Source organism: Megascapheus bottae, chromosome 31 (genome assembly GCF_031878675.1).
Source record: "Megascapheus bottae isolate mThoBot1 chromosome 31, mThoBot2.hap1, whole genome shotgun sequence".
NCBI lineage: Eukaryota > Metazoa > Chordata > Mammalia > Rodentia > Geomyidae > Megascapheus > Megascapheus bottae.
This window is the reverse complement of record NC_143539.1, coordinates 8,635,936-8,663,043: the sequence shown is the minus strand read 5'-3', so window position 1 is coordinate 8,663,043 and position 27,108 is coordinate 8,635,936. Positions and strand designations below refer to the sequence as shown.

At 57.1% G+C, this 27,108-nt stretch overlaps 2 protein-coding genes across 5 annotated transcripts; both read left to right on the top strand.

Moving 5' to 3' along the window:
- Window positions 1-651: 651 nt before the first annotated feature.
- Window positions 652-15,145, top strand: Lsr (lipolysis stimulated lipoprotein receptor). 2 transcript variants are annotated; one of them, XM_090322745.1, is made up of 11 exons: window positions 652-837; window positions 1,355-1,454; window positions 2,752-3,096; window positions 5,920-6,039; window positions 8,943-9,002; window positions 9,473-9,619; window positions 13,270-13,434; window positions 13,568-13,624; window positions 13,716-13,847; window positions 14,064-14,674; window positions 14,771-15,145. In XM_090322745.1, the coding sequence occupies exons 2-11, from the start codon at window positions 1,361-1,363 to the stop codon at window positions 14,804-14,806; spliced, it is 1,767 nt and encodes a 588-aa protein (XP_090178871.1). In that variant the 5' UTR covers window positions 652-837; window positions 1,355-1,360; the 3' UTR covers window positions 14,807-15,145. The 2 variants fall into 2 exon arrangements, with proteins under 2 accessions (XP_090178871.1, XP_090178872.1); XM_090322746.1 differs by lacking the exon at window positions 8,943-9,002 and having other exon boundaries at window positions 653-1,454.
- An 805-nt stretch (window positions 15,146-15,950) lies between these two features.
- Usf2 (upstream transcription factor 2, c-fos interacting) lies at window positions 15,951-26,811 on the top strand. Of its 3 annotated transcripts, none has more exons than XM_090323020.1 (10): window positions 15,951-16,466; window positions 16,791-16,837; window positions 16,945-17,063; window positions 17,184-17,384; window positions 18,756-18,906; window positions 18,988-19,075; window positions 20,441-20,499; window positions 25,719-25,813; window positions 25,955-26,059; window positions 26,143-26,811. In XM_090323020.1, exons 1-10 carry the CDS (start codon window positions 16,399-16,401, stop codon window positions 26,230-26,232), a joined length of 1,023 nt encoding a protein of 340 aa, XP_090179146.1. In that variant the 5' UTR covers window positions 15,951-16,398; the 3' UTR covers window positions 26,233-26,811. The 3 variants fall into 3 exon arrangements, with proteins under 3 accessions (XP_090179146.1, XP_090179145.1, XP_090179147.1); XM_090323019.1 differs by having other exon boundaries at window positions 25,931-26,059; XM_090323021.1 differs by lacking the exon at window positions 17,184-17,384 and having other exon boundaries at window positions 25,931-26,059.
- The last annotated feature ends 297 nt before the right edge of the window (window positions 26,812-27,108 follow it).

The following is a 27,108-nucleotide window of genomic DNA, read 5'->3' as shown; positions in this document are numbered from 1 at the left end:
GACCCGGGTTCCAGTCCCAGGGACAGGAAATTCCTGGAGACGCCACCTCCAGTTACGCAGCCAAAGCACGGGCTCGCGCCGGGGATGGGGTCCGAGCGAGTCCAGAGGCCGAGATCTGAGGATGGTGGTTGGAGGCCCGGGCGGTCCTGGGGCTCTGGTCTCCAGCGCACCCCCTGAAGCCCGAGTGATAGAGAGCCAGCCTAGAGCTGCAGAGCTCAGGGACAGCGCCCGGGCCCTGGTTCAAGATCCGCGATCGACCGAGAAATGAAAGTACGAAATTAAAAAAAAAAATGCCCTCCTCCTCCTCCTCCTCTTCTTCAGACCCCGGCAGGCTGCGGGCGTGGGGAGGAGGGCAGGGGCGCCGGGAGGGTCCCCGGGCGCGCTGGCCGGGCCGGACTCCGGTCCTGCACCCCCGCCCGCCGCCGCCGGGGGGCAGCCGCGCCTCGCCGCCGGCGTGGGGCGCGCAGGTGGAGCGGTCCTGGGAATGCGGGCGGAAGCGGATCCCGGGTCCGGAGGGGAGGGGGGAGGGGAGAGGGGGGAGGGCGAGGGCTCCCGGGCTCCGCGGGGACCGCGCGGTCTCGGAGGCCTGGGGGCGGGGAGGGAGGGGAGAAGTGGAGGCGGCCTTAGAGGAGGGGGGGGGGCTTCGGCCATTTACACCATCCAGTTAGGAGGACCGAAGTGAAGACCACAGCGCTCCCCCCGCCTCCCACCCTCCACCTCACCCCTCAATTAAAAGAATAAAAGTAGGAAATCCCGGCGCGCGGGCCCCGCCTCGCCGGGCGCGCACCTGGGCGGCTGCGGCACAGGTGTGCGGCCGAGCCCGCCCTCCCTGCACAGGTGAGCCTCGCCCGCTCCGTCCCCGATCGCGATCCCCTCCGCGGCCCCGGGACCCTGGGATGAACTAGGAGTGGCTGGGGGAGGCGGCCCGGGGCGGAGGGCGGGCCGGAGGGCGCGAGGGGCGGGCGCACCTGGGCAGACCCACTTCCGGGGCGGGGCCGAGAAGCCCGCCCCCCCTCCGCGCACCCCCCGGCCCAGCCCTTTTAGAGCCTTGTGTACCTGGGCCGGTCCATTTGCCCGGGAGGCGCAGGGGGTGCCGGCTCCTCCAGACCCCCCCCTCCCCGTTCCTTCCCCAACCCCCAAAACGATCTGGAAACTCGCGGTCGCCTGCGTCGTTTCCATTTGTTAAAAGTTTTTCCAGGGCGTCCAGAAGGGACGGGGGACCGGGACCAAGAAGGGAGGAGCTGGGCTCGCCTCTCCCAGCCTCGGTGCGCCCTTCCCGGGGCCCGGCCGGCCTTCCGCCCCCTAGCCGGCCGACCCCCCGCTTTCCTCCCGGTGCCCGGGACGCGTCCCGCAGGTGGCGATGGCGCCGCGGCCCGGCGCGCGCTCCTGGAGGCCCGGCTCCCGCCCGGCCGCCGCCGCCGCCCTGCTGTGGCTCCTGAGCACCTGCTGCCCAGGTACGGGGGTTCTGTGCCGGAGTGGGGGGCTCGGGGGGCGCGGGGACTTGGCACCTCGGATCTCCCCCCTCCGCCTCTCCCACGGTCCTCCCACAGGCTGCAGGAAGCTGGACGGTCCAGGGCTGTAACTCCGCATGCGGCCGGGCTTTGAGAAAGGGAAGTGGGGGGGGGGCTTTGTGGATAAGAAGTTGTGGGGTTCCCGGGGAGGGGGTTGGGGCGCACCCTGCTCCCAGCCTTCGTGCGCTGCGGTGGGAGGCCGCCAGCCCCACCCACCCGCGGCCTCCGCGGGCCTTCGCTGTGGTATCTGTGCGTCAGAGCCTCAGGACCTATGGACCTGAAACCCGCCCGCCCAGGCGGCTTGAGGGAGGGGGAGCAGGGGGAGCGGAGGGACATTTTTCTTTGTCTTCCAAAAATCACATCTAGGGGGGCGTTGGGGCTGACGTAGGGTCGGAAGAGGGGGGCAGAGGGAGAGGTTGGGGTGGGGTAAGGAACTCAGGAGCTGGGTTTGCCCGGATAGACCGAGGAGGAGAAGGCCCAGGGACTGGGTGTGTGTGTGTGTGTTAGATCCTGCTGTGTGCACTTGAGTGTGTGTGTGTGTATGTGTGCGTGTGTGCCAGTCTTGGGACTTGCACTCGGGACCTGGGCGTTGTCCTTGAGGTATTTTTTTTTTTCCTGCCTCTTGATCCACACTTTCACTTCCAGCTTTTTCCATGGTTCCTCGGAGATAAGATTCCCACACTTTCCTACTGGGCTGGTTTTGAACTGAGATCTTCGGATCTCAGCCTCCTACGTGGCTGGGATGACAGGCGTCAGCCACAGAGTCCAGACTTGACAGGCCATTTTTCAGCCCCCACGGGGACAATTGTGAGAACTGGGGATTAAGGAACAATGCGGTGCTGTGGAAAGTCATTCCCTCCTTAGTTGAGAGTCAGGGAGGTGACAGCAGCAGACAAGGTACCTTACTCACTGGTGATGAAGTAACTTCCTCTCAGTCTGCTTTGATGTTTTTCTTTCAGTTGGTCGTGGGACTTGAACTTGGGGCCTGGGCACTGTCTCTGAGCTCTTTTGCCCCAAAGCTAGTTCTCTACCACTTCCAGCCACAACTCCACTTGCAGTTTTTTTTTGTTGTTGTTGTTGTCGTCGGGTTTTTTTGTGGTTCTTTGGAGATCAGAATCTCATAGACTCTCCTGCTCTAGCTGGCTTTGAACCTCCATCCTCAGATCTCAGCTTCCTGAGCAGCTAGGATGACAGGCGCCATCACCAACGACGACCTGCCTGATATCTGTTTTGTTCTCAGCCCCCACCAGCGCCATCCAGGTGACCGTGTCGGACCCCTACCACGTGGTCATCCTCTTCCAGCCGGTGACGCTGCCCTGCAACTACCAGATGACCGCCTCTCTCACGGCGCCCATCGTGATGTGGAAATACAAATCTTTCTGCCGAGACCGCATCGCCGACGCCTTCTCCCCGGCCAGCGTGGACAACCAGCTCAACGCGCAGATCGCGGCAGGGAATCCCGGCTACAACCCCTACGTGGAGTGTCAGGACAGCGTGCGCACCGTCAGGGTGGTGGCCACAAAGCAGGGCAACGCGGTGACCCTGGGCGATTACTACCAGGGCCGCCGCATCACCATCACCGGAAGTAGGTGACACGGGGTGGGGTGCCGGCCTGCTGGACCCCAGCTCAGGGCTTGGAAATGGAGAGATCCCTTGTGTTCGTTTGATTGTTTGCTTGTCCTGGGCCTTGAACTCTGTCCCTAAGCTTTTATGTTCAAGGCTGGTGCTCTACCACTTGAGCCATACCTCCACTTCTGGCTTATTGCTGATTCATTAGGAAAAAAACAAACAAACAAAAAAACCAACCTCACAGATTTTCCCTACCCAGGCTGGCTTTGAACACTGGTCCGCACATCTCAGCTTCCTGAGTAGTTAGGATGACAGGGTGCCTGGCTCACCCATGCCAGAGGCCAATATGCTGGAGCCAACTCCCTGCTGAGCTTAAAACTGTAGCCTTGGGTTAAGGCTGGGTGCAAGCCGAGAGATAGGGGGTCCTGCGTTCTCTGGAGCCCTCAAAGGGCCTAGGTCTGCCTCACATGTGGGAGGGAGCAGCGCCAAAGGCCAGGCTAGGTAAACAGCCATTGTGTCTCTGCTCTTTCCGGAAACCCTGTGGCCATGATGCTTCCTCCTCTTCCACTTTGATTGTGGGGAGAGAGTCTGGGCTGCCTTCTCCCTGTTGTCCCTAGAATCGCCCACCATCCTGGCTTGAAGAGTGAAAGTTGCCCGTTATCCTAGCTATTCAGGGGACTGAGATGTGAGGATCACAGTTCAAAGCCAGCTTGGGTAGAAAGTCCGTGAGACTCTTATCACCAGTTAACCACCAGAAAACCAGAAGTGGTGCTGTGATTCAAAGTGATAGGCTTGAGCAGAAGAGCTCAGGGACAGCACTCTGGCCCTGAGTAGTTTGAGCCCCAGTATCATCCACTACAAAAAAGAAAATGCTCACCTAATTCCAGGAAAATCAAATAATGTCTTTCCACTCAGGGTGGGTCCTAGTCCCCCCACTTCTGTACTTGTGGGGTACTCAGGACATCAGAGGCGGTCGCTAGAGTAACCTTGGGACCTCTAAAATTATGGGGTCTGCCTTGCATGTGGAGGGAAGGAAACAGAGACTGGAGTTGAGAGGCCTTATTTCTTCTGTTCTTGCCTGGACCAGCATCTGTTCCCTGAGCTTAAAACAATTGCTTGTGAACTTCACAGGCTGCCGGGGGAGCGGGAACTGGGTGTCACCCTTGCAGGAAGGACGGGGGCCCAGGGCTCTGGGTGGAGAAATATTGTGTAGGCCAAACATCAATGGTGTGAGCCTTCCAAAACTATCACGAGGGGCCGGGAGTTTGGCCTAGTGGTAGAGTGCTTGCCTAGCATGCACAAAGACCCAGGTTTGATTCCTCCGTACCACATACATGGAAAAAAGCCGGAAGTGGTGCTGAGGCTCAAGTGGTAGAGCTCTAGCCTTGAGAAAGTCCAACGACAGTGCTCAGGCCCTGAGCTCAAGCCCAGGACTGGAAAAAACAGAAAACTATCACTTGACTTCCTTGCCTGGAGACTGGTTTCAGTCTGGCTTGTATCAGCTCTTACTGTCATGCTGGGGGGCAAGGCGAGGTGACCTTCTAAATCTCATTGTCACTCCTGCCTTAAGCTCCCCCCTTCCCCAGGGTGGGGGGGACAGAACAAGCTGTGGGCCTGTCGTGGCCCAGAAACTGGGCGATCCAGGCCATGGTGCCTGTGACAGACTGCAAGAGAACACAGATGGGCAATGAGGGGGCCGGGGGTGCTGCAGAAAATTCCGGAGTGTGGCAGGTGCCTGCGGCTCATGCCCACCATCCCAGCTACTCGGGAGGCTGAGGTCTGAGGATTGCTGTTCAAAGTCAGCCCGGGCACTAAAGACCATGAGACTTCTATTTCCAGTGAACCCCCATCAAGCTGGAAGCAGAGCTGTGTCTCAAGTAGGAGAACGCCAGCCTTGAGAGAAAACGCTCAGGGACAGCGCTCAGGCTCTGAGTTCAAGTCCCACCACTATCACCACCACCACCAACAAAAAAAGTTAAAAAAGAGAGTGATTATGACTTGGTGGAAATGGCTGGGGTAGTTTTGCGTCCTTCTGGAACCTGCCCCTGCCCCCTACTCCACCCTGGGCCTAAGGCAGAGTCACCAAGCTGATGCCCTCAGCCCTGGCTGGTGGGGTTGGTTTATCTGATTGGGGCGTGAGGCGTGGAAGGGAAGCGGATGTGCCGCAGGACTTCCATTAGCAGGGATAATGGGCAGGCTTGCCTGGCCTGGGGCTGCCGCAGCCCTGAGCGTCCCCCAAGCCCAGGATTGACCTAGAATGTGGGCACTGAAAGGGAGGGTGCAGCAGGAACTCGGAGAGACTCCCACGCTTCAACCCCCGCTGCCCTCTCCGCCCATCCTGGCATCTCCCTGTTATCTGGGATCTGACCTAGTTCATGCTGTCTCCTTGCTGGGAACTGCCTCCACCCCCCCCAAAAAAAAAATCAAAAAAACTAACTTGTCTGTGTGTGTGTGCCTGGGACTTGATCTCAGGGTCTGGGCACTGTCCCTAAGGTCTTCTGCTCAAGGCTAAGGCTCTACCACTTTGGGCTACTGTGCCACTTCTAGTTTTCACGTGGCTCAAAGGAGATGGGAATCTCATGGATTTCTCTGCACGGATTGGCTTTAAACTATGATCCTCAGATCTCAGCCTCTTGGGTAACTAGGTGTGAGCCACTGTCAAGTTCACTGTCTAGAAGCAAGCCTATTTGGTTCCCTATTTTTCATTTCCACGGGATTCATTTACTGTCAGGCCCCATCCTGCCTCTGTTTGTGTGTGTGCTGGGTGGGGGCTCAGGACCTGTTGGGGATTGTCGTTCCCCCCATCAGATGCCCTCACCCTGACTCCTTCCACCTCCAGATGCTGACCTCACCTTTGACCAGACGGCCTGGGGTGACAGCGGGGTGTATTACTGTTCAGTGGTCTCAGCCCACGACCTGATTGGGAACAACGAGGCCTACGCGGAGCTGATCGTTCTTGGTGAGTGGGGTGAGGGCCCTGGGGGGGGGTAGGGGGGTGGAGGCCTTCCTTCTGTCCATTCCTGTGTCCACTGTCCGTCCTGCAGCTCTCTCTCGCTTTGCTGCCCCTCGTAGCATTGCCAGTCACCAGGATTCTGTGTTAGCCAGCACTCCAGCCTGGCTCTGCCGCCGGCACTGTCATGGAGACTCTGGGGGAATCTCCCTGTCCCTTGCCATTTTATACAAACACATGATCAGAGTTGATCATTGGGTGGGGAGGGGGTTTGGCGTCCCAGATGCCTCAGTCCTCTGGATAAAATGGGGAAGGGTGTGGGTGCTGGGGGCTCATGCCTGTTATCAGCTACTCAGAAGCTGAGAATCTGAGGATGGTTGTTCAAAGCCAGCCAGGGCAGAATCCAGAAGATTCTTATCTCTCCAATTAAGCACAAAAAAGCCAGATGTGATGCTGTGGCTCAAGTGAAAGAGCGCTAGCCTTGGGCTATAAAAGCCCTAAATTCAAGCCTTGGCACAGAATAAGCAAAGAGGGATGGAGTAGGGCAGAGGAGCAGGGCATTTTTGTAGGACCTTGCAGAGATCCTTGGGGAACTTTGAGTCCCCTCTGTGGGTTCCTTTAATAGCCGATACAATGTAAATGCAAAGGAAGCTGGTATTACAATGTATTTCTGGAGGGGTGGGTGGAGCATGGCTCAGACAGGCAAGCCCTGCCTGGCAAGTATAAGGACCTGAGTTCCAATCCCACTACCCGCCCTGTCCCACCCAAGGAAAAGAAAAGCTAGGCCTAGTAGCTACTCAAGGCTGAGTTCTAGAAGACTGAAGTTCAAAGCTAGCCTAGGCAGGAAAGTCTGTAGGTCTACATCTCCGATGAACCAGCACTAATGCTGGACTAGAAGCATATCTCAAGTGGTAAAAGCACCAGATGTGAGGGAAAATGCTGAGTGCAAACATGAGGTCAGGCTCCTGTGCCAGAAAAGAAAGTTCGAGGCCAGCCTGGGCATAAGGAGACTCAGTGCTCCAAAAAGCCTGTGTGTGTGTGTGTGTGTCTGTGTGTGTACGCGCCTGTGCTGGGACTTGAACTCAACTTAGGGCTCTGTCCCTTAGCTTTTGTGCTCAAGGCTGGTGCTCTATCACTTGAGCCACAGCTCCATTCTGGCTTTTTGCTGATTTATTAGTCTTTATGGACTTTCCTCCTGGGGCTGGCCTTGAACTTCCATCCACTCGATCTCAGCCTCCTGAGTAGGATGAGAGGTGTGAGCCACCAGTGTGCAAAGTATTTTCATACACACACACACACACACAAACACACACACACACACCCCCGCACCTCCCCCAGCGGTGGAGGACTGAGGACAGGCCCCAGAAGAGGTGCACTGGCTTCTGCCCTGGCCCCAGAGGCACCAAGCACCCGGATGCATTCCGGGCCTACACACACAGCAGTTTTGTGTCTGTCTTCCCGGTCTGCTGCTGGATAGATTTTCAAATGCGTCTACAACAAGGCCACCTCAGGGTGGGGCGGGTGTCCTCCGCCACGGGTGAGGATGTGGGCCAGGGGCTCTGTGGTCAAGGGGTGAGCGCCATTCCCAGGTGTGAGTGAGGGGGGTAGTCCACGGCCACCATGGGGGTGGGGGACATGCTCCCCAGTGACCCTTGCCCCCAGAGCCTCCGAGGAAAAGGACAGTGCCCAGTAGTTTGTCCATTGAGGGAGTGTTTAGACCCCCAAAACCTTAGGCTTTCAGGTTTGGGTTCATAATTTTGGGGGGGTTGATTGTGCTGAAGGATTGACCCCCACCCTGCAATACCAGATATGTGCAGACTGCTTGACGCAGGCAGGGTGACTCCCTAAGCCTGGCTGTAAACATCTGGCTGGGGGCCCCACGAAAAGCCCCTCCCCCCCACACCTAATGACCTTTTTTTCCTCTCTTTTTTTGGCCAGTCCTGGGCCTTGAACTCTGGGCCTGGGCACTGTCCTTGGACACTTTTTGCTCAAGGCTAAGGGTCTGTCACTTGAGCCACAGTGCCACTTCCAACCTTTTCTGAGTGTGTGGTACCAAGGAATCAAACCCAGAGCTTCATGTGTGCTAGGCGAGCACTCTACCACCAGGCCATGTTCCCAGCCCTAATGGCCTTTTCAGTAACCTCTGCCTCCTTGCTCAGACCCCATGAAGCCTCCCATACACCCTCCCTTCCCTTCCCTTGGGAAGGCTGTGGTCCCTTACTGCTCCCCAAGAAACAGTCATCGCCTGCTTAGACTGAGTCCCACCTTTTCCTTTTTCCATTCTTCCCAATGTGTGCAAGTTGCCTAATATACTGGAAATCAAAAGAAGAGACCACGGGCATGGTGGCTCCGGCTGTCATCGTAGCTGCTCCGGAGGCTGAGCTCTGAGGATCCTGGTTCAGATCCAGTCTGAGCAAGAAAGTCCCTGAGACGCTTACTTAAAATTAAGCAGCAAAAAGCTGGAAGTGGAGCTGTGGGGGTAGAGCTCCAGCCTTGAGCAGAAGAGCTCTGGGACAGCACCCGGGTCCTCAGTGAAAGCCCCATAGCCGACAAAAAAGCATTCTTGATTTGGGACGGTGTTATTATTCTCGACACTTCATTATTTTATACTCATTTTTCCCCCTTCAGATTTTAAAACCAAAAAACGAACATGAGTGAGAGGGTTCCCTGCCATGCGTGTGTGCCCTCTGGGACAGGGCTGCCTCTGCCCCCTGGGGTAGAGCCTGTGGGAGAAGCCAGACCCAGCCAGACCCGGGGTCATACTATTGGGGATCCCCAGGGAATGTGTTCGGGGGCTGGGGGAGCAATGTGGTCTTTCCTCCCTGAGGCGGCCAGAGGAGGGGCGTGTCCCAGGGCGGGTCGCCGGGCTGGCTGTGGCCAGCATAATCTGTCTTTCTCTTTTGTCCCTCCAGGGAGGACCTCAGGGGTGGTGACTGAGCTCTTACCTGATTTTCAGGCGGGGCCCATGGAAGGTATGGGGGTGGGGGTGGGGTACGTGGCGTCTCCTAAAGTTGGATTTCTTTCTGGAGTCCCCAGAACATTCTATCTTTGGTATTCACCCCAGCTCCCATCATCTCTGCTCGCGGTGGACCCCCTCCCCCCTAACCACACCCCCATGTCTCCTGCCTGGCCGAGGCCCTGGGGTACTCACAGTTTCTTGAGTGACTGGCATTCCTCTACCTGCTGTGCACTCTTCTCCAGGGGTGGATGGGGCTGTGGCTCTCTGTCGCCCCCTGCAGGAGGGCTTCTCTTGTCTTCTGCTTTGTCCTCTAACATGCAGGCCCCTGGCCTGGGTTGGAAGGGGATGGGGTTTTAGTGGTGAGGGTAGCTTTGTAGTTAGTCCTGCTGGTCCTGTGTGTCTGTCCCTGGCCATTCCTGTCCCTTCTGCCCTGGTCCCTTTGCAGGATCTCTTGGATGAGGGCCCGCTCACTTCTCTCTACAGACTGGCTGTTTGTGGTTGTGGTGTGTCTGGGCGCCTTCCTCATCTTCCTCCTCCTGGCCATCTGCTGGTGTCAGTGCTGCCCACATACCTGCTGCTGTTACGTCAGATGCCCCTGTTGCCCGGACAAGTGCTGCTGCCCCGAAGCCTGTAAGTACCTGCCTCGCTGTCACCCTCTGTTTGGCCTTGGTGCCAGGTATCACGTCCCGCTCCTACTCCCTGCCTGGGGCTGGGTGGTAAGGTGAGTACAAGGAGGACCAGGCCCAGAGAAGGATCTCCTGGGCTTGGGGGGGCCATGGCTCAAGTGGTAGAGCACCTGCCTGGCAGGGGAAAAGTCCTGAGCTCAAATCCAAGGACTAAAAAATCTTCATTTTGGTTTTGAGTGTCTTTTTAAAATTTTTTTGGTCCTGGGGCTTGAACTCAGGGCCTGGACACTGTCACTGAGCTTTTGTGCTCAAGGCTAGTCTGCTACCACTTAAGCCACAGGCTCCACTTCTAGCTTTTCCTGTGATATATTGGAGATGAGAGTTCCAGCTGGGCATGGTGGCTTTTTTTTTTTTTTTTTTGCCAAGTCCTGGAGCTTGGATTCAAGGCCTAAGCACTGACCCTGAGCTTCTTTTGCTCAAGGCTAGCACTCTACCACTTGAGCCACAGCACCACTTCTGGCTTTTTCTGTGTATGTGGTACTGAGGAATTGAGCCCCAGGTTTCATGCATGCTACACACGCACTCGACCACTAAGCCACATTCCCAGTCAGGCCCTGTTCTTTTATTTTCTTTCCTTCCTTCCTCCTTTCCCTTCCTTTCCTTATCTTTCTTTCTTTCTTTCTTTTTTTTTTTTTTGTGGGTCATGGGGCTTGAACTTTGGGCCTGGGGACTGTCTCTGAGCTCTTCAGCTCAAGGCTACCACCCTACCCCCCTGAACCACAGCCCACTTCCCGTTCTCTAGTGAGTCTCAAGGTTTTGTTTTTGTTTTTGTTGTGCATGCCCAGGCTGGCTTTGAACCTCGATCCTCAGATCTCAGCCTCCTGAGCAGGTAGGATGACTGGTGTGAGCCACCAAGTCTAGTGTGTTCTTTTCTTTTTTTTTTTTTTTTTTTTTTGCCAGTCCTGGGCTTGAGCTCAGGGCCTGAGCACTGTCCTTGGACTTTTTCTCAAGGCTAGAGCTCTACCACTTGAGCCTCAGCACCACTTCCGGCTTTTTTCTATGTATGTGGTACCAAGGAATCGAACCCGGGTCTTCGTGCATGCTAGGCAGGCACTTTAACCACTAGGCCAAACTCCCGGTCTGTGTTCTTTTCTTTTAAGAGTATGATTTCAGCCAGGCACGGATGATGGCTCATCTCTTCCCCACGGAGAACACTAAATAAACAACAGCAGAGCACCTAGTACTGGTGGCTCACGCCTGTCGTCCTAGCTACTCAGGAGGCTGACCTCTTAGGATCATGATTCAAAGCCAGACTGGGCAGGAAAGTCCTGTGAGGCTCTTCTCTCCAATGAACCACCAGAAAACTGGAAGTGGAGCTGTAGCTCAAGGTGCACTAGGCTTGAGTACAAAAGTTCAAGGACAGTGCCCAGACCCTGAGTTCAAGCCCCATGACCACCACTACCACCAATAAAGACGGGTTGGAAAAGAATCTATCCAATGTGGCTTAGGAAGAGTGCTTGCTTAGCATGCATGAAACCCTGGGTTTGAGTCCTCAGTACCATGTGAACAGAAAAAGCTGGAACTGGTGCTGTGGCTCAGGTGGTTGAGTATTACACTGAGCAAAAAGAAGCTCAGCAACAGTTGTCCAGGCCCCGAGTTCAAGACCCAGGACTGGAGAAACCAACAAAAAAAAGCAACAGTGCTTGGGCCACAAGTGTAGCTTAGTGGTAGGGTTCTTGCCCAGCATGCATATGAAGCCTTGGGTTCAATTTCTCAGTACCACATACACAGAAAAAGCTGGAAGTGATGCTGTGGCTCAAGTGGTAGAGCACTAGCCTTGAGAAAGCCCAGGGACAGTGCTCAGGTCCTGAGTCCAAGCCCGAGGACTGGCAAAAAAAAAAAAAAAGTTTGCCAGCTGCCAATAGCTCACAACTGTAATCCTAGCCACACGGGAGGCTGAGATCTGAGGGCCATGGTTTGAAGCTAGTTTCTGAGCAGAAAGTATCTGTGAGACTTATCTCCAGCAACAAAGCTAGGCTAGAGGTGTGGCTCACGTGGGACAGCATGTGAGCCAAAGAGATGAGCAAGACTCATGAGTTCAAGTCCACACATACACAGTAATCTTTTTCCCAGGTAAGGAAGTTTATCGTCAAACCTAAGGCCAACTCTCACTTTTTTCACTCAGGGCTAGCACTCTGCCACTTGAGCCACAGCTCTACTTCTGGCTCCTTTGCTGGCTACTTGGAGATAAGAGGGTCTGCCTGGGCTGGTACTGCGATCCTCAGGTTCTCATCCTCCTGAGTGGCTGGGATCACAGACATAAGCCACCATCCCTCCCTGCTATTTCTAATACCCACAGGAAGTAGCAGCTATACCTCCTGTTAATTATACCATGAGATAATGAAGGTTTTCTCCTGGGTGGAGTTGGGCAACTCAGCTTCTAAATGAAACTATGGGTGCAGGGGAGTCTGGCTGAACCTCTAGAGAAAGTGACTTATGTAGGCCACTGGCCTTGTCAAAGTCCAGCCACCAGGAAAGACCCAACCTTGGGGAGGAAGGAACCAAGGCTTTGCCCTTGAGCTTGGGGAGGTTGAGGGGGAGGGCTGGGAGCTGATGGGTGCTTATGGGAGTGCAAAGGTTGACCTGAGAGCTTCCTTCCTGTCTCATGGCAGGGACCGAGGCCACCCCAGCAGGAGGACCCACAGGAGTGGGCGAGGCCACCTCTCAGATTCTTTAGATTGGGGTTCAGCTGCCCAGGAGGAATCCTGTTCCCAGTCTGTGGGGACAGTGTTGGTCCCAGCACAGGGGCGTTCACTGCAGAGGCAGCTGTGGCCTTGGTTCCCTAAAAGCATAGAGGCCGGGGACTCTGTCTTTTGATAATGTCTGGACAGTAGGAATTGCATGGAAAACTGTTTGACTAGCAAATGGCAGAAAGCCATCGGTGTCCAGCCGAAGTGTGTGAATCATACTGTGGGGGCTGTGGGCTCCTGGTAGGTACCCCACCCCCTTCTGAAAGCTCCAGGCATCACATAGGTGAGGGCTCTTAGCTTTAAGGGGTACTGCAGAAATCGGGGGCGAGAGCATATTCTCCAGATCACAGCACAGGACCTGAGCCAGTACTGTCGCTGCACCTCTCTGTGCTCAAGACCAGCACTCTACCACTTCCTTTTTTTTTTTTGGTGGGTCATGGGGCTTGAAGTAGGCCTAGGTGATGTCCCTGAGCTCTTCAGCTCAAGGCTACGATCCTACCCTTGAGCCAAACCCCACTTCCCATTTTCTAGAGGTTAAGAGTCTTATGGACTTTCCTGCCTGTCTGACTTCAAACTATGATCCTCAGATTTCAACCCTCTGAGTGGCTGGGATTATAGGCATGAGCCACCTGTCCCTAGCTAAGTTATTTTATTTTTGCCAGTCCTGGGGCTTGATCTTTGGGCCTGGGTGCTGTCCCTGAGCTTTTTGCTCAAGGTTGATGTTCTACCTTTTGAGCCACAGCTCCACTTGTGGCTTTTTAGTGATTCATTGGTCTTTCTTGCTCAGACTGGCTTTGAACCACAATCCTCAGATCTCAGCCTCTTAAGTAGTTAGGGTGACAGGCGTGAACCATGTGTGTCCAGCCTTCCTGGCCACCTCCCCATGCCCGTTGTGTGTCCTCAGTATACGCCGCCGGAAAAGCAGCCACATCAGGTGTCCCCAGCATCTATGCCCCCAGTATCTACACCCACCTCTCCCCGGCCAAGACCCCGCCCCCACCGCCAGCCATGATCCCCATGGGCCCCGTCTACAATGGCTACCCTGGAGAATTTGACCGCAACAGCTCAGGTGAGGCTTGGGGAGGGTGGTCGGGCCCTGGAAGGGGGCTGAGATTAAAGGGAGGAGAGGATGGAGGGAGGCTGGGCGTGGAAGGCTCTGCTGTGGCTGGAGCACCATCGGCAGCCATCCCCTCTCCCTGCAGTTGGCCATGGTTCCCACGTACCCTTGCTTCGAGACACAGACAGCAGCGTGAACTCTGGTGAGAAGCTGTGATCCTGAGCTCGTCTATGGGAAGGGGCTGGGACCCCAGCCACCCTCCCAAGCCAATCGTGTCACCCTCCCATCCCCAGAAGTCCGTAGTGGCTACAGGATCCAGGCTAACCAGCAAGATGACTCCATGCGTGTCCTGTACTACATGGAGAAAGAGCTGGCCAACTTCGACCCCTCCCGTCCTGGACCCCCCAATGGACGCGTGGAGCGGGGTGAGCAGCCCCTCAGCCCAGCCTGGGGTCTGGAGGAAAAAGGGGAGGGGTGTTTCTGTTACACACCTTGGGTAGAGCCCCTCCTTCCCTCCTGTGGTCCCAAGGGAGGACAGGAGGGGGGGCGGAGGAGAGGGAGGGGGAGTGTCATCCCTGCATAGTACCCCCCCCCCCCCCCCCCCCCCCGCCCCTTCAGTGACACCCACCCCTCCCTGACAGCCATGAGTGAAGTCACTTCCCTTCATGAAGACGACTGGAGATCCCGGCCTTCTAGGGGTCCTGCCCTCACCCCTATCCGGGATGAGGAGTGGGATCGCCACTCCCCACGGAGTCCCAGGAGATGGGAGCAGGACCCTCTCCCAGAGAGGGCAGGGCGGCCCCGGGCTCGGTCTGTGGACGCCCTGGATGACTACACCAGACCCGGCTCTGCCGAATCTGGGAGGAGGTCTCCCCCCAGTAGCGGGCGGAGAGGCCGGGCCTATGCCCCCCCCAGGAGCCGCAGCAGGGATGACCTCTATGACCCCGATGACCCGAGGGACTTTCCACCCTCGAGGGACCCTCATTATGACAATGCCAGGTCCAGGGATCGTCCTCAAGCAGACCTCAGGTCCCGTGGCCACCCCCGATCCCGGGAGGATGGCTCCAGGTCCGCTGACCCCCAGTACGATGGACGGCTAGTAGAAGACGCCTTGAGAAAAAAGGGGCCAGGGGAGAAGAGGAGGCCTTACAGGGAGGAGGAGGAGGAAGAGGAGGAAGGCTACTACCCTCCTGCTCCTCCTCCGTACTCGGAGACAGACTCTCAGGCTTCCAAGGAACGCAGGCTTAAGAAGGTGAGAGTTCCCCCCTCATCCCCCCCTCTGGCCCTTGGTGACACCCCCCATCCCCCTTCCCACCCAACTTACAACTTCTTTCTTTCTCCTTTGCAGAACTTGGCCCTGAGTCGGGAAAGTTTAGTCGTCTGATCTGATTTTTTTGTGTGTGCCAGTTCTGGGCCTGAACTCGGAGCCTGGGTGCTGTTCCTGAGCCTTTTTTCTCAGGTTGTGTTCCACCACTTTGAGCCACAGCTCCACCTCTGGCTTTCTGGTGGTTTATGGGTGTAGAGTCGCAGACGTGTTTTTGCTCAGGCTGGTTTTGAACTGTGACCCTCAGATTCCAGCCACCTGAGTAAGTTAGGATGACAGGTGTGAGCCATTGGTGCCTGGCACTTTTCTTTTTGTGTTACGTAGCTTTTGTATTTTTCTTTTTTTTGAGAACATTGATGAAATTCTTCACCTAAGTCAAATACAATTTATAAATCACAAGTCTCTTAAGTGTTGGTTTGATTGCACTGGGGGAGCCCCAACCCCTAGAAGCTGCTGTGAGTGTGCGATCCATGCCTGCCATGTCCAGTATTCTCTCCACAGGATATGGCGAGGGGGGGGGGTTCCCCAAAACAGGAGGACGACAAGCGCCTCCCCCCTCCCCCATTTGCTCTGCATGCATCCTGCCCCGGCTCTGCTCCGGCTCAGTGCGTACAGCGCTGCCCTGGTCCCGCCCCCCGGCGACGCCCGGGCCCCGCCCCAGCGTGCGCATGCGCAATAGCTTGCAAGCCCTCGGTGGCGCACGGGCACTTGGGTCATCGGGGGCGCGCAGGCGCGCTCCTCTCCTCCACCTAGTTCGCCCCTCCCCAGCCGACCTACTTTACTAGTTCCAAAACCCCGGATGTGCCGGCCACGGCTTTCCCGCCGGCACCTTTCCCTCCCCTCCCCCCCTGCGCTCCCCACTCGATTCTCGTCACCAACTCGAGGTGTCCCGGAGTTCCAGCCGGGCCCGCGTTCCAACAAGCAGGCAGCGCGCGCCGGACGGCAGGGGGGCAGGGGAGGGGGGGGGTGGAATAAGGCCCGGACGCGAGTCCTCGGGAGCCGCGACGGCGTGCGTGCGCGCTCCCGGAAGCAGCGGGGGGCCGCCCCGCCCCCGCCTGGCGCGCACGCGCGCACGTCCCGGCCCCGGGCTCGCGCCGCCGCCGCCGCCGCCGCCGCGCGCGCGCAGCTCCAGTCACAAGAAGGGAGGAAAAAAAAAAAAAAAAAAAAGAGAGAGAGAGAGGGGTGTAAAAAAAAATAGAAAAAAAAGAAAAAGAAAAAGGAGGAAAGGAAAGCGGCGGCGGCGGCGCAGGCTCTGCAGCGGCGATCGGCCCCGCGCGGCGCCGACCCGGGGCCGAGCCGGGGTGGGGGTTCGGGCGGTCGGTGCTCCCGGCGGCAGCGGCCATTCCAGGGCGGGCCGGGTGGAACACACACCGTGCGGCGGCGGCGGCGGCCTGGTGCGGGCGGCGGCGCGGGCGGCTCCGGGCCGTGCGCACGGGCGGCGGCGGCGGCGGCGGCGGCGGCGGGAGCGGCGGGAGCGGCGGCGCCTCACATGACCCCACTGTTTGTCCCCGTGATCAGCGCGAGCGGCTCCCGTGTCTCCTCCGTCCCCTCCTGCGGCGCGGCGTGAGCCGGGCTCCCCCCCCCGCCCGCCCCCTCCCCTCCCCTCCCTCCCCTCCCCCCGGGCCCCGCGCCCCCCCCGCCCCCACCCCCCCATGGACATGCTGGACCCGGGCTTGGACCCCGCAGCCTCGGCCACCGCCGCCGCCGCCGCCGCCGCCAGGTGAGGCCTCCCCCTCCCCGCCCTCCCCCCCGCGTCCCCCCCTCCGTGCCCGCCCCGGTCCCCCCCCCACACCCCCGCTTCACCCCGTGCAGGCTCGGGGCCGCCATGATCCCAAGCGGCGGGGCCCGGCTCAAAATGGAGGCCGCGAGGAAGGGGGGGGGGAGCCGCCCCCCTGCCCGCCCCCCCGCCGGTGCCTCCCGACCCCCCCCACCCCGGCTCCAGACAGGGCGGGGCCCCCGGGAAGAAGGCCGGGGGGGGGCGCCGCCGCGCCTGACCCCGGCGCCCCCCCGCCACCCCGCTTCCTGCCTCCTGTCCACCCCGCAGCCACGACAAGGGACCCGAGGCCGAGGAGGGCGTCGAGCTGCAGGAAGGTGAGGGCCGCTGCGGGGGGGCGCCGCGGAGGCCCCGGGGTCCCCCGACCTCCTGGCCTCCTCCGCCCCCCGCCGCCCCTCTCAACACTGTGCCCTCCGGGTCTCAGGCGGGGACGGTCCAGGGGCGGAGGAGCAGACGGCGGTGGCCATCGCCAGCGTCCAGCAGGCGGCGTTCAGTGACCACAACATCCAGTATCAGTTCCGCACAGAGAATAATGGAGGGCAGGTGAGCCGGAAATCGGGGTGCCAAGGTGGGCGCTCGGCCGGCCGCTCCCTCCCGGTTCTGAGCCCAGGGCCACCCCCCGCCCCCCAGCATCCCTCCTTGTCTCTCTACGGCCCCCTGCAGGTGACATACCGCGTAGTCCAGGTGACTGATGGTCAGCTGGACGGCCAGGGGGACACGGCTGGTGCTGTCAGCGTCGTGTCCACCGCTGCCTTTGCTGGGGGGCAGCAGGCTGTGGCCCAGGTGGGTGTAGATGGGGCCACCCAGCGTCCTGGCCCTACTGCTTCCTCTGTGCCCCCAGGTCCGGCAGCCCCCTTCCCCCTGGTAGGTGTCCAGTAATATCAGGGGTGGGCAAGAGGGAGGGGAAGGCATGGAGAAGGAGGCGCATTCCTTCTGTCATGGGGAGGCCCAGAGGGTGGGCAGGAATTGTGTGTACACACACACACACACACACGCATGCACGCACACACCTAGATCCAGAGATAGGCCCGCAGTCGGTTCCCTGTTGTATTTTGTGTGTGTGTGTGTGAGCCTGTCTTTGGGCTTGAACTCCAGACCTAGGGACTGTCCTTGGGCCCTCACCCCCTCCCTTAATTGGAGATAAGAGTTTCATGTATTTTGCACCCCAGACTGACTTTGAGTCTTAGATCCTAACCTCCTGAGTAGCTAGGATGATGGGCATAAACCATGTGTGGATTTTTCTTTTTTCACCTTTCTGTTGTTGTTGTTGGTTTTTTTTTTTTGCCAGTCTTAGGACTTGAACTCATGGCCTGAGCACTGTTCTTAGGCTTTCTTAAGGCTAGTGCTCTTCCATCTGAGCCACAGCACCACTTCTGGCTTTTTCTGTGTATGTAGACCCCCAGGCTTAGTGCATGCTAGGCAAGCACTCTACCACTAGGCTATGCTCCTGGCTGTTTTCTTCTTTTTAACATATGAAATGGGATGCTGTTTAGTAAGTGACAGCTGTGTATCTAACTAGCAAGGGCTAAGCTGTGGGAACAGAATGGACTTTCTCCTCCCCATAGAGAACACATTAAAAAAGCACCAAGCTGTGTCCTAGGTGTGGATGGCTCAGGCCTGTAATTCTAACTACTCTGGAGGCTGAGATCTGAGGATCAAGGTTCAAAGCCCAGGCACAAAAGGACCTGAGACCGATTAATATCTAGAAAAAGGGGAGTGGGCTTGGCTTAAGAGTAGGGTGGTAGCCTTGAGCTGAAGGGCTCAGGGGCAATGCCCGGGGCCCAGTTCAAGCCCCATGAACCCACAAAAAAAGTGGTAGGGTGCTAACCTTTCAGGGGAGAGCGCCCAGGTCCTGAGTTTAGGCCCCATGACAAGCAATGAATGCCATCTTTTTTTTTCTTCTGGTCAATGGGGCTTGAACTCTGCACCTGGGCTCTGTCTTAGACTCTAACTCAAGGCTTCCTGTCTACCACAGTGAGCCACAGGGCCACTTCTGGTTTTCTAGAGGTTATTTGGAGATAAGAGTCTCATGGGACTTTTGTGTCTGGGCTGGCTTTGAACTTCAGTCCTCAGATCTCAGTCTCCTGAGTAGCTAGAGTTACCTGCGTGAGGCACTGTGCCCAGCTCAGACGCCACCAATTTGATGCCCAGGAACAAGGGGAGATGGGACGGATGAGGTGATAAGAATGGTTGAGGATGGCCTATCTGACTGTCTGTCTCACTTGTCATCTGCAGGCTGTAATCCAAAACCCCTTTAGTAATGGTGGCAGCCCAGCAGCTGAAGCTGTCAGCGGAGAGGCAAGGTTTGCCTATTTCCCGGCGTCCAGTGTGGGCGATACCACAGCTGTGTCTGTACAGACCACAGACCAGAGCTTGCAGGCTGGAGGTGTGGAGAAGAAGGGGCTTCCAGGGGTGGGGGAGAGGAGCCCCCAGGCCCATGCTGACCTTTCTCCCTGTGTCTCTGTAGGCCAGTTCTACGTCATGATGACCCCCCAGGACGTGCTTCAGACAGGAACACAGAGAACAATTGCACCCCGGACGCACCCCTACTCTCCGTACGTGCAGTACTTTCTAGCCTAGGAGCAGAGGATGCTGGGAGGGCCCTGTACTGGGACTGAGGGAAAAGCGGGATGGTTTTTGGCCTAGAAGTTAACCCAAAGCAGGCACAGGCTGAATTTATTTCTCTTCCTTTCTTTTTTTTTTCCAGTCCTAGAGCTTGAACTCAGGGCCTGAGCGCTGTCCTTGGGCTTTCTCAGGGCTAGACCTCTAACTCTTGAGCCACAGCACCACTTCTGGTTGTGTATGTGGTACCGAGGAATCGTATCCAGGGCTTCGTGTATGCTAGGCTGGCACTCTACCACTAGGCCACACTCCTGGCCCTCTTTTTTTCCTCTCCTTTTCTTTTTCTTTTTTTTTTTTTCTTTGTGCTGGTGCTGGGACTTGAACTCAGGGCCTTGGTGCTGTCCTTGAACTTCTGTGCTCAAGGCTAGGGCTCTATCAGTTGAATCACATACAGCTGCATTTGGTTTTTTTGTGGTTAATTGAAGATAAGGGTCTCTCAGGTTTGTTTGACCTCCCTTCAAACCACGATGCTCACATCTCATCCGGTTGAATAGCTAGGATTGTAGCTGTGTGTCAGTGGTACCAGCCTGTTTGTGTGTGTGTGTGTGTGTGTGTGTGTGTGTGTTTAAACTGGGTTTTGCTTCTAATGAGCCAGTTTAGAAATTAATTGCCTGCTTGCATACACTACTTCTTGCTCTCTTGTCTGTTTCTCTCTGCCAGTCCTGGATCTGACCTTTTTTTGCTCAAGATTCATGTTCTACCGCTTAAGCCACAGCCCCACTTCTAGTTTCTTTTTCTTTTTTTTTTTGTCATTAGTCGTGGGGCTTGAACTCAGGGCCTGGGCATTGTCCCTGAGCTCTTCAGCTCAAGGCTATAACCTTATCCTTGAGCCACAGCCCCACTTCTTTTTTTTTTTTTTTTTTTGCTGGTCCTGTGGCTTGAACTCAGGCCTAGACACTGTCTCTGAACTTTTGTGCTCAAAGCTAGCACTCTCTACTTGAACCACAGCACCACTTCCAGCTTTTTCTGATTATGTGGTACTGAGGAATCGAACCCAGGGCTTCGTGCATGTCAGGAAAGCACTCTACCACTGAGCCACATTCCAAGCCCCCCAGCACCCCCACCCCCCGCCCCCTTCTAGTTTCCTGGTTTCATTGGAGATAAGTCTCATGGACTTTTCCTTCCCAGGCTGGCTTCAAACCAAAGTCCTCAGCTCTTACCCTCTTGAGTAACTAAGATTATAGGTATGAGCCACAGGTGCCACTTATCTCTCTGCATATGGGTTTAATTTGCCAACATAGTTGTCAAATCTGAGGAAATAGGCCTGAGATAATACATACGCATTTTTCCCCTTCTAGAAAAATCGATGGAACCAGAACGCCCCGGGATGAGAGGAGGAGAGCCCAGCACAATGAGGGTAAGGATGAGGCAGCTCTCAGGGCCCAGCCAGGGGCAGGGTGGCAGCTCGACCCGTTGCCTGGCATGCTGCAAGTGTTTTGAGAGGTGTTCATTGCAGGCGAGCAAGGTAGAAACAGAGGGGCGGGTGTAGGAAGACAGTGGGAAGTGGTTGGCAGGTTGTGACTTCCATGTGGCCACTTGTGTTGGTGGTACATGTCCGAAATGGCAGGCTTTGCCATCACATGTGGATTTCCTGTTCCTCTTGAAAAACTGGCTTGGTCTGGTTGTCCTGGACTGGCCTTGCATGGGAGTTTTTGTGTCTAGGTGCCCGTTCCCATGCCAGCTGCCCTCCAGTGGTAGCCGCTGTAAAGACGGAGCTGGAGCTGTGTACCTCTGGCTGGGCCTGGCCAGCACATCCCTCTCTCATCCCTTCCCAGACACCCAGTCCCCCCCCTGAGGTCTTTTGTCGCTGGTCTCCCTGTCTTGGTCATTTGCCATCATGGCGCGCACACAGCAGCCTGACACCCAAATAGCCAGCCCTCAGCAAATATTTACTGAACCTGGCATGGTGGAGCAGGTCCTGTGCCAGGTCTGCAGCCTGGCCTGGAACATCTGAGGCTCTGGGGAGGGGGCGAGGTGAGGCCACACACAGAGGGCCCAGGGTGGTAGGTGGAAGGCTTGGGGGCCGACACTGGCTGGGGGGGGGGGGGGGTCACAGGGTTTGAATGGCATGTTGAGTGCTGGGGATGTTGGATGTGGGGTAGGGGGTCTGCTCTGCTGTTCTAAGCTGCTTGTATGACACACCTGTGCGTCCCTCTCCTCTCACCGCCACCCCAGTGTGCTGATCTTGGGCTGTGTGTTGTGCGCATTGGGCTGTGTAGCTGGGTTAAAGGCATGATGGCTGCCTTTGAGGACCTCTTGAGAAGGTCCTTGAGCAAAGGCCTGGATGGGCCTGAAGAAAGCCTGGGGAGGAGCCCCAGGCCCAGAGTCCATTGAGGTCCTCCGTTATTGGTGGGACTCTGGGAATAGGAAGGGCCTGCCAGGTGAGCTCGAGGCTCCCCTGGCCAGCTGTCTGGTCCTGGAATGTTTTCTGGCGTGGCAGGAAGCCCACTGAGAGTTTGTGTGTAGAGTCTGCATTGACTTTTATCTACATTTAATATTTTATGCTGGTTCTGGGGCTTGAACTGGGGGTCTGATATTGTCCCTTTTTGTGCATTTAGTCCTTGAGCCACCACCCCACTTCTGGCTCTTTTGGTGTTTAACTGGAGTTGAGAGTCGCACAGGCTTGCCTGCCTGGTCTGGCTTTGAATCCACATCCTCAGATCTCAACCTCCTGAGTGGCTGGACGCTAGATTGTAGGTGGGGTTGGGGACTGCGAGACTCGAGGCTAGGCAAGCTGGAGGTGACCAGCAAGAGTAGAGTGCTGGGTGCTCTTCAGAGCCGCGGGGTCCGGGCCTGACATTGAGGGTGCGTTGTTCCCAAGAGAAAGGATGAGCTAGGGTTTGGTTAACAGGAACCTGGGGGAGTCTGGGGGAGTCCCAGATCCTGCCTGTTCCCCGGGTCAGTCCCCTCCCCCGCCCCCCCCACATACACCCCAACCTTGGCCCCAGCATCCAGCGACAAGCACGGCGGACCGCCGATCTGCCCCTTCCCTAGGTCCCCTGGCAGCCTGGCTCCACCAAATGTCACCCATGGTGACACATTGCCATACCTGCTGGCTCATCGTCCCTCTGTTTCACGAATGTTCTTACTGCTCTGCCCCCGCCCAGTCCCCCGTGCTCCTAACCTGTCTGCAGGGAACGGCCTCCCAACTTGCCTTCGTAATCTTATTGGCAGTCGGGGTGTCTAGGGCTCTCCCCTAGAAGTTTCTGGTGAGTCGATTTATAACTAGGGTACAAACTTCCTTGGTCACCGGATGGTCCCTAAGGCCTGGCCCTCAGCTGGCCACAGGGTGGCCCAAACTGGCAGCCCTCGCTCCTCAGGAGGCTGAGACCTGAGGATCATGGGTGGAAGCTAGGAAAGTCTGTGAGACTCATCTCCAGTAAAGTACTAAATTAATTAAATAACTCAAAACCAGAAAAGTGATAGAATATTAGCCTTGAGCAGAAGAGCTCAGGAATCTAAGGATCATGGTTCAAACGCAGAGCTGTGGCTCCACTGGTAGAACACTAACTAGCTTTGAGCAAAAAAATTTCAGGCCCTGAGTTCAAGCCTCAGAACCACCCCTCCCCCCACCTCTGTTCACACACATACAAAATTAGCCTCTACTGTAGGAATGAGAGCCTGTGTGTGACTCACAGAAAGATGACCCTGTCCCCGAGAACCTAGTCAAGTAGAAACCACCTTTCTCCTCCATCTTCCTCTCCTCCTCCATTCTCCCCTTCAGAGCTGTGCAGTCTCCACTCAGCTCATCCCAAACAGCTCCAGGCCCCTGGCCCGGCTTCTCCCTTCCACGCTGCAGACACATGCCCCCCCCCCCCCATCCCTGGACCCCTGTCACAGCCCAGGCTGCTTTGGGTGCAGCCCTCTTTCTCCAAGAACCCCATTCTGTGTTCCAAAGAGGCTCATGGAAGGAGCCTCTGGTGTGGGGAAGCAAGACTCTCGTGGACCAGGGTACGTGGATCTGTCCGCCTGTGGCTGGGGCAGAATTTGGGCTGACCAGGGCCATTCGATGCTAGCTAGTGCTCTACCACTTGAGCCACAGTGCCACTTCTGGCTTTTTGGTGGTTCAGTGGAGCTAAGAATCTCACAGACTTTCCTGCCTGGGCTGGCTTTGAACTGTGATCCTTAGGTCTCAGCTTCCTGTGTAGCTAAGGTGATAGGCGTGAGCCACCATGCCCAGCAGTTCTGCTTTTGAATCAGGGTCTCACTGTGTAGTCCAGACTGGCCTCCAGCTCTCCATCCTCCTGCCTCTGCCTCCCGGGTGCTAGAATGACACACACAGCCACTACACGTGGCTAGCATATCTGCACAAGCTGTGTTCCTGTTATTGCAGCATCTTTTCCTTATCACATAGTTTGCACTGTTTTCTGGTTCTCCTTGTGATTGCATCTTTAGCTCTTGGGTTATTTGGGAGTGTTGCTTAACGTACGTGAAGTTTCTGGCTGCCTTGGTTTATTGTTGTCCTTGTGGTTGTTGTCAGAACATGCCGTACTCTGCTTGTGAACCTTTGAATGTGTTGTGAGTCACCTTGACCTTGATAGTGTGAGCTAGGGAGAGCGTGTGTATGTGTTATGTGTATGTGTGTGTGTGTGTATGTGTGTGTGAGTGTATGTGTGTGTGAGAGAGAGAGTGCTCGCAGGGGTGTGGGGTGCAGGAGGGGGACCCCCTCTCTGTTACAGGCCACCTGACTGAATGTTGAGATGTCTGTCCTGGGTGATTTTTATTCAGTCTTACCTGTTGTGTTTTTTGTCTCTTGGGGGCTTGCCCTCGGGGTCTCCCCTCTCACTTGGCTTTTTTCCTCCCAGCTCAAGGCTGGTGCTCTGCCGCCTGAGCCACCCCTCCAGTGACTCCTCCCCTACGTTCACTAGACAGTTGCTGGAGGTGATGGGCTGCTGGTGTCAAATCCACTGGGGGATCGGCCGGTCCCCTCCGGGCTGCACTGGGTGCTGTGTCTGCCGCTACGTGCTTCTAGGGTGTGGATGCGACCTTGGCTTTCATCTTCCCAAGGCACGGGGTGACCTCGCAGGCCAGGCCTCGGGAGCAGGCCAGGCGCTCAGCCCAGGGCCGCCCTGTGCCGCGCTCACATCATTTCTGGGGTGCTGTCACATCCTCCTCTCAGAGGGCAGCCTCACCATTTCCTGGGCTTCCTCTGGAGATGGGCCCCTCCCCCGCCTGCCACCTTCCTGTCACTCGCATGGGGTCAGCGCCGCCTGGGGTCCTCTCCTTCCTTCTGGGCCTGACCCACCTGGCCTCCAGCCTGGTGCAAGGCACGCGGCTTTCCAGAAGTAAATGTAATCTGAAGTACACACACACACACACACACACACACAAGTACACACACAGAAGTACACACACACACACACCCCTGCCGCTGATGGCTGGGCCAGCCCTAGCAGAGCTGAATGGCACATACTTTTAGTGTTGGGCTCCGGGGGGGGATGGGGTCAGAGGTGGAGGGGAGCCCCCCTCTGACACTCAGGCTGGTGATGGGGGAACCTGGCTCAGCTGTAGAGGACAGACCAGGAGCACACAGCAGGCTTGGCTTGTTCATCCGCCCTGAGGTTTCCTTGAAGGAGTGAGGTGGGGTGCAGGGATAGGATGTGAGAAGGAAGCGGGTGCCCTTGTTTATCCAGAGTGCTCCTCCTCTAGTGCTCCCTGTCCTCTGTCTCAAGTCCCATCGGGTCATAGCCCTCGCCCCCCATACACACTGCATGTCAGGAGAATGGGGTGTCAGGCCCTCAAATAGGTCCCCAAGTTCTTGGGGACCAGGCAGGTGGCATGTGCAGGACATGGGGAGGGTGAAATGCTAGGTCCTGGGGGAGGAGCTTCTGGATCTTTCTCTTTCTTTCCTTTTTGTTGGTCGTGGAGCTTGAACTCAGGGCCTGGCGCTATCCCTTAGCTTCTTTGCTCAAGGCTGGTGCTCTACCACTTTGGAGCCTAAGCGCCACTTCCGGTTTTTCTCTGGGCTGGCTTTGAACCATGATCCTCAGATCTTAGCCTCTTGAGTGGCTGGGATTACAGGAGTGAGTCACTGGCACCAAGCTACTTCTGGACCTGTGTGGGTTTTTTTGTTTTTGTTTTTTTCTTTCTTTTCTTTCCAGTCCTGGGGTTTGAACTCAGGGCCTGGGCACTGACCTTGAGCAGTTTTGCTCAAGACTAGTGTTCTGCCCCTTGAGCCACAGCACCACTTCCGGCTTTTTCTGTGCGTGGTATCTAGAAATGGAAGCCAGGGCTTCGTGCATGCTAGGCAAGCTCTAGGTCACACTCCCAGCCCCGTTCTGGACCTTTCTCATCCCCCAAGACTGAGCGCCCTGCGTCCAGAGCTCTGTTAACTCAAGCCCAGAGATGGCCGTGCTGACTGCAGGTGGCTCTAGTTTACAAGTTGACTCAGGTGCTTGTGAGCGTGCTAGGCAGGTCCACGGCATGAACCTGGAGGTCCAGCTTTTCCTGTCTGCCCTGCTCCTGGAGGGTCAGGACTCAGCTGGGCAGCCTGTAGCCCAGTCACAATGCTGTCCACCAGGGGACCCACTGGGCCATGGGTCCCCGTAGCCATGGACGCTGCCATTTTCCCTGCAGTAGAGCGGAGGCGAAGGGACAAAATCAACAACTGGATCGTGCAACTTTCCAAAATCATTCCAGATTGTAATGCGGACAACAGTAAGACAGGAGCGGTGAGTGAGAGTCCCCGCTCCCTGGGGCCAGGCCTGGCACCTACTTCCATCGCTGCCCTGGGGCTGGGCTGGTTGGGCAGCGCTGGCGCTGATGCTCTTGCCCACCCCGTACCCCAGAGTAAAGGGGGGATCCTGTCGAAGGCCTGCGATTACATCCGGGAACTCCGGCAGACCAACCAGCGCATGCAGGAGACCTTCAAGGAGGCTGAGCGGCTGCAGGTGGACAATGAGCTTCTCCGACAGCAGGTGGGTGCCAGGCCTGGAGCCCGCTAGGACACCGCCGGCCGGGTCCCACCCCGCCTCACGTGGCCCCCATGTCACGTCTGCAGATCGAGGAGCTGAAGAACGAGAATGCCCTCCTCCGAGCCCAGCTACAGCAGCACAACCTGGAGTTGGTGGGCGAAGGCACCCGGCAGTGACGCAGGGTGGACCTCGGGTGCCCATCGCCTCGCTGCCCTCCCCAGCCCTTAGCACACAGAGGGGCGACGCCCCTCCCCCAGCTGCGATTTTTTTATAGTAGATTTTTAACAAACGTGGGGAGACATACATGCATTTCTGTGGATACATTGCCCACCACCCTCCTCAACTTGGAAATGAGTGTCCGTCCGTCCGTCCGTCTCTCTGTCTCTCTCCCTCCCTTCCGGTCTGCGCCAGGCGCCCCCCAGGAAACAGAGGCCCTGCCCCTCCCACTGCCTCCTTGGTCTCTTAGAGGTACTGAGACAGGGTGCTTATGGGAAGAAGGGAGTTTGGGGGGGCTCTCTGGGCCCTGGGCCAATGCAGGGAGACCTCGTCCCACCCCACCTCTTGTTTCTGGGTCCCTGCTCCCCTCTGAGTGTGTGTGTGTGTGTGTGTGTGTGTGTATGTGTATGTGTGTATGTGTATGTATGTGTGCGTGTGCGAGTGTGTGTGTTTTAATTTTCTTTATGGAAAAAGTGGACAAAAAAAATAGAGAGGTATTTAACTGCAATAAACTGGCCCCCTGTGGCCCCCGCCTTGTCTGTCTGTGTGTCTGGCCATCTTCGGGTGTGGGAAGGGGCGAGGTCCCGCTACCCCCCCCCCCCCCCCCCCCCCCCGTCCCCCAGCCACCAGGTCCCCAGTCTGCTGTTGGTGTGGATGGGGAATTCGAAGCCCTTGGGGTGAGATGCAGGACCAGGTAGGGAGCTGGGGTGGAGGTGGTGGAGTAGAGGCTGCCCCCCCCGCCCCCCCCCACCCCGTGCCAGCAGGTCTGGCTGCCGCCCTCCCCTCTGCAACAGCCAATGAAGGGGCCCGGCCTTGAGCCCCCTGCCCCCAGGAAG

Coding starts and splice junctions, on each gene's coding strand:
- Lsr (XM_090322745.1), top strand. CDS start 1,361: ATGGCGCCGCGGCCCGGCGCGCGCTCCTGGAGGCCCGGCTCCCGCCCG. Junction 9,620..13,269: donor GTGCTGCTGCCCCGAAGCCT/GTAAGTACCTGC, acceptor GTGTGTCCTCAG/TATACGCCGCCGGAAAAGCA. Junction 13,435..13,567: donor ATTTGACCGCAACAGCTCAG/GTGAGGCTTGGG, acceptor CTCTCCCTGCAG/TTGGCCATGGTTCCCACGTA.
- Usf2 (XM_090323019.1), top strand. CDS start 16,399: ATGGACATGCTGGACCCGGGCTTGGACCCCGCAGCCTCGGCCACCGCC. Junction 17,385..18,755: donor CGGCAGCCCCCTTCCCCCTG/GTAGGTGTCCAG, acceptor TGTCATCTGCAG/GCTGTAATCCAAAACCCCTT. Junction 20,500..25,718: donor GAGAGCCCAGCACAATGAGG/GTAAGGATGAGG, acceptor TTTTCCCTGCAG/TAGAGCGGAGGCGAAGGGAC.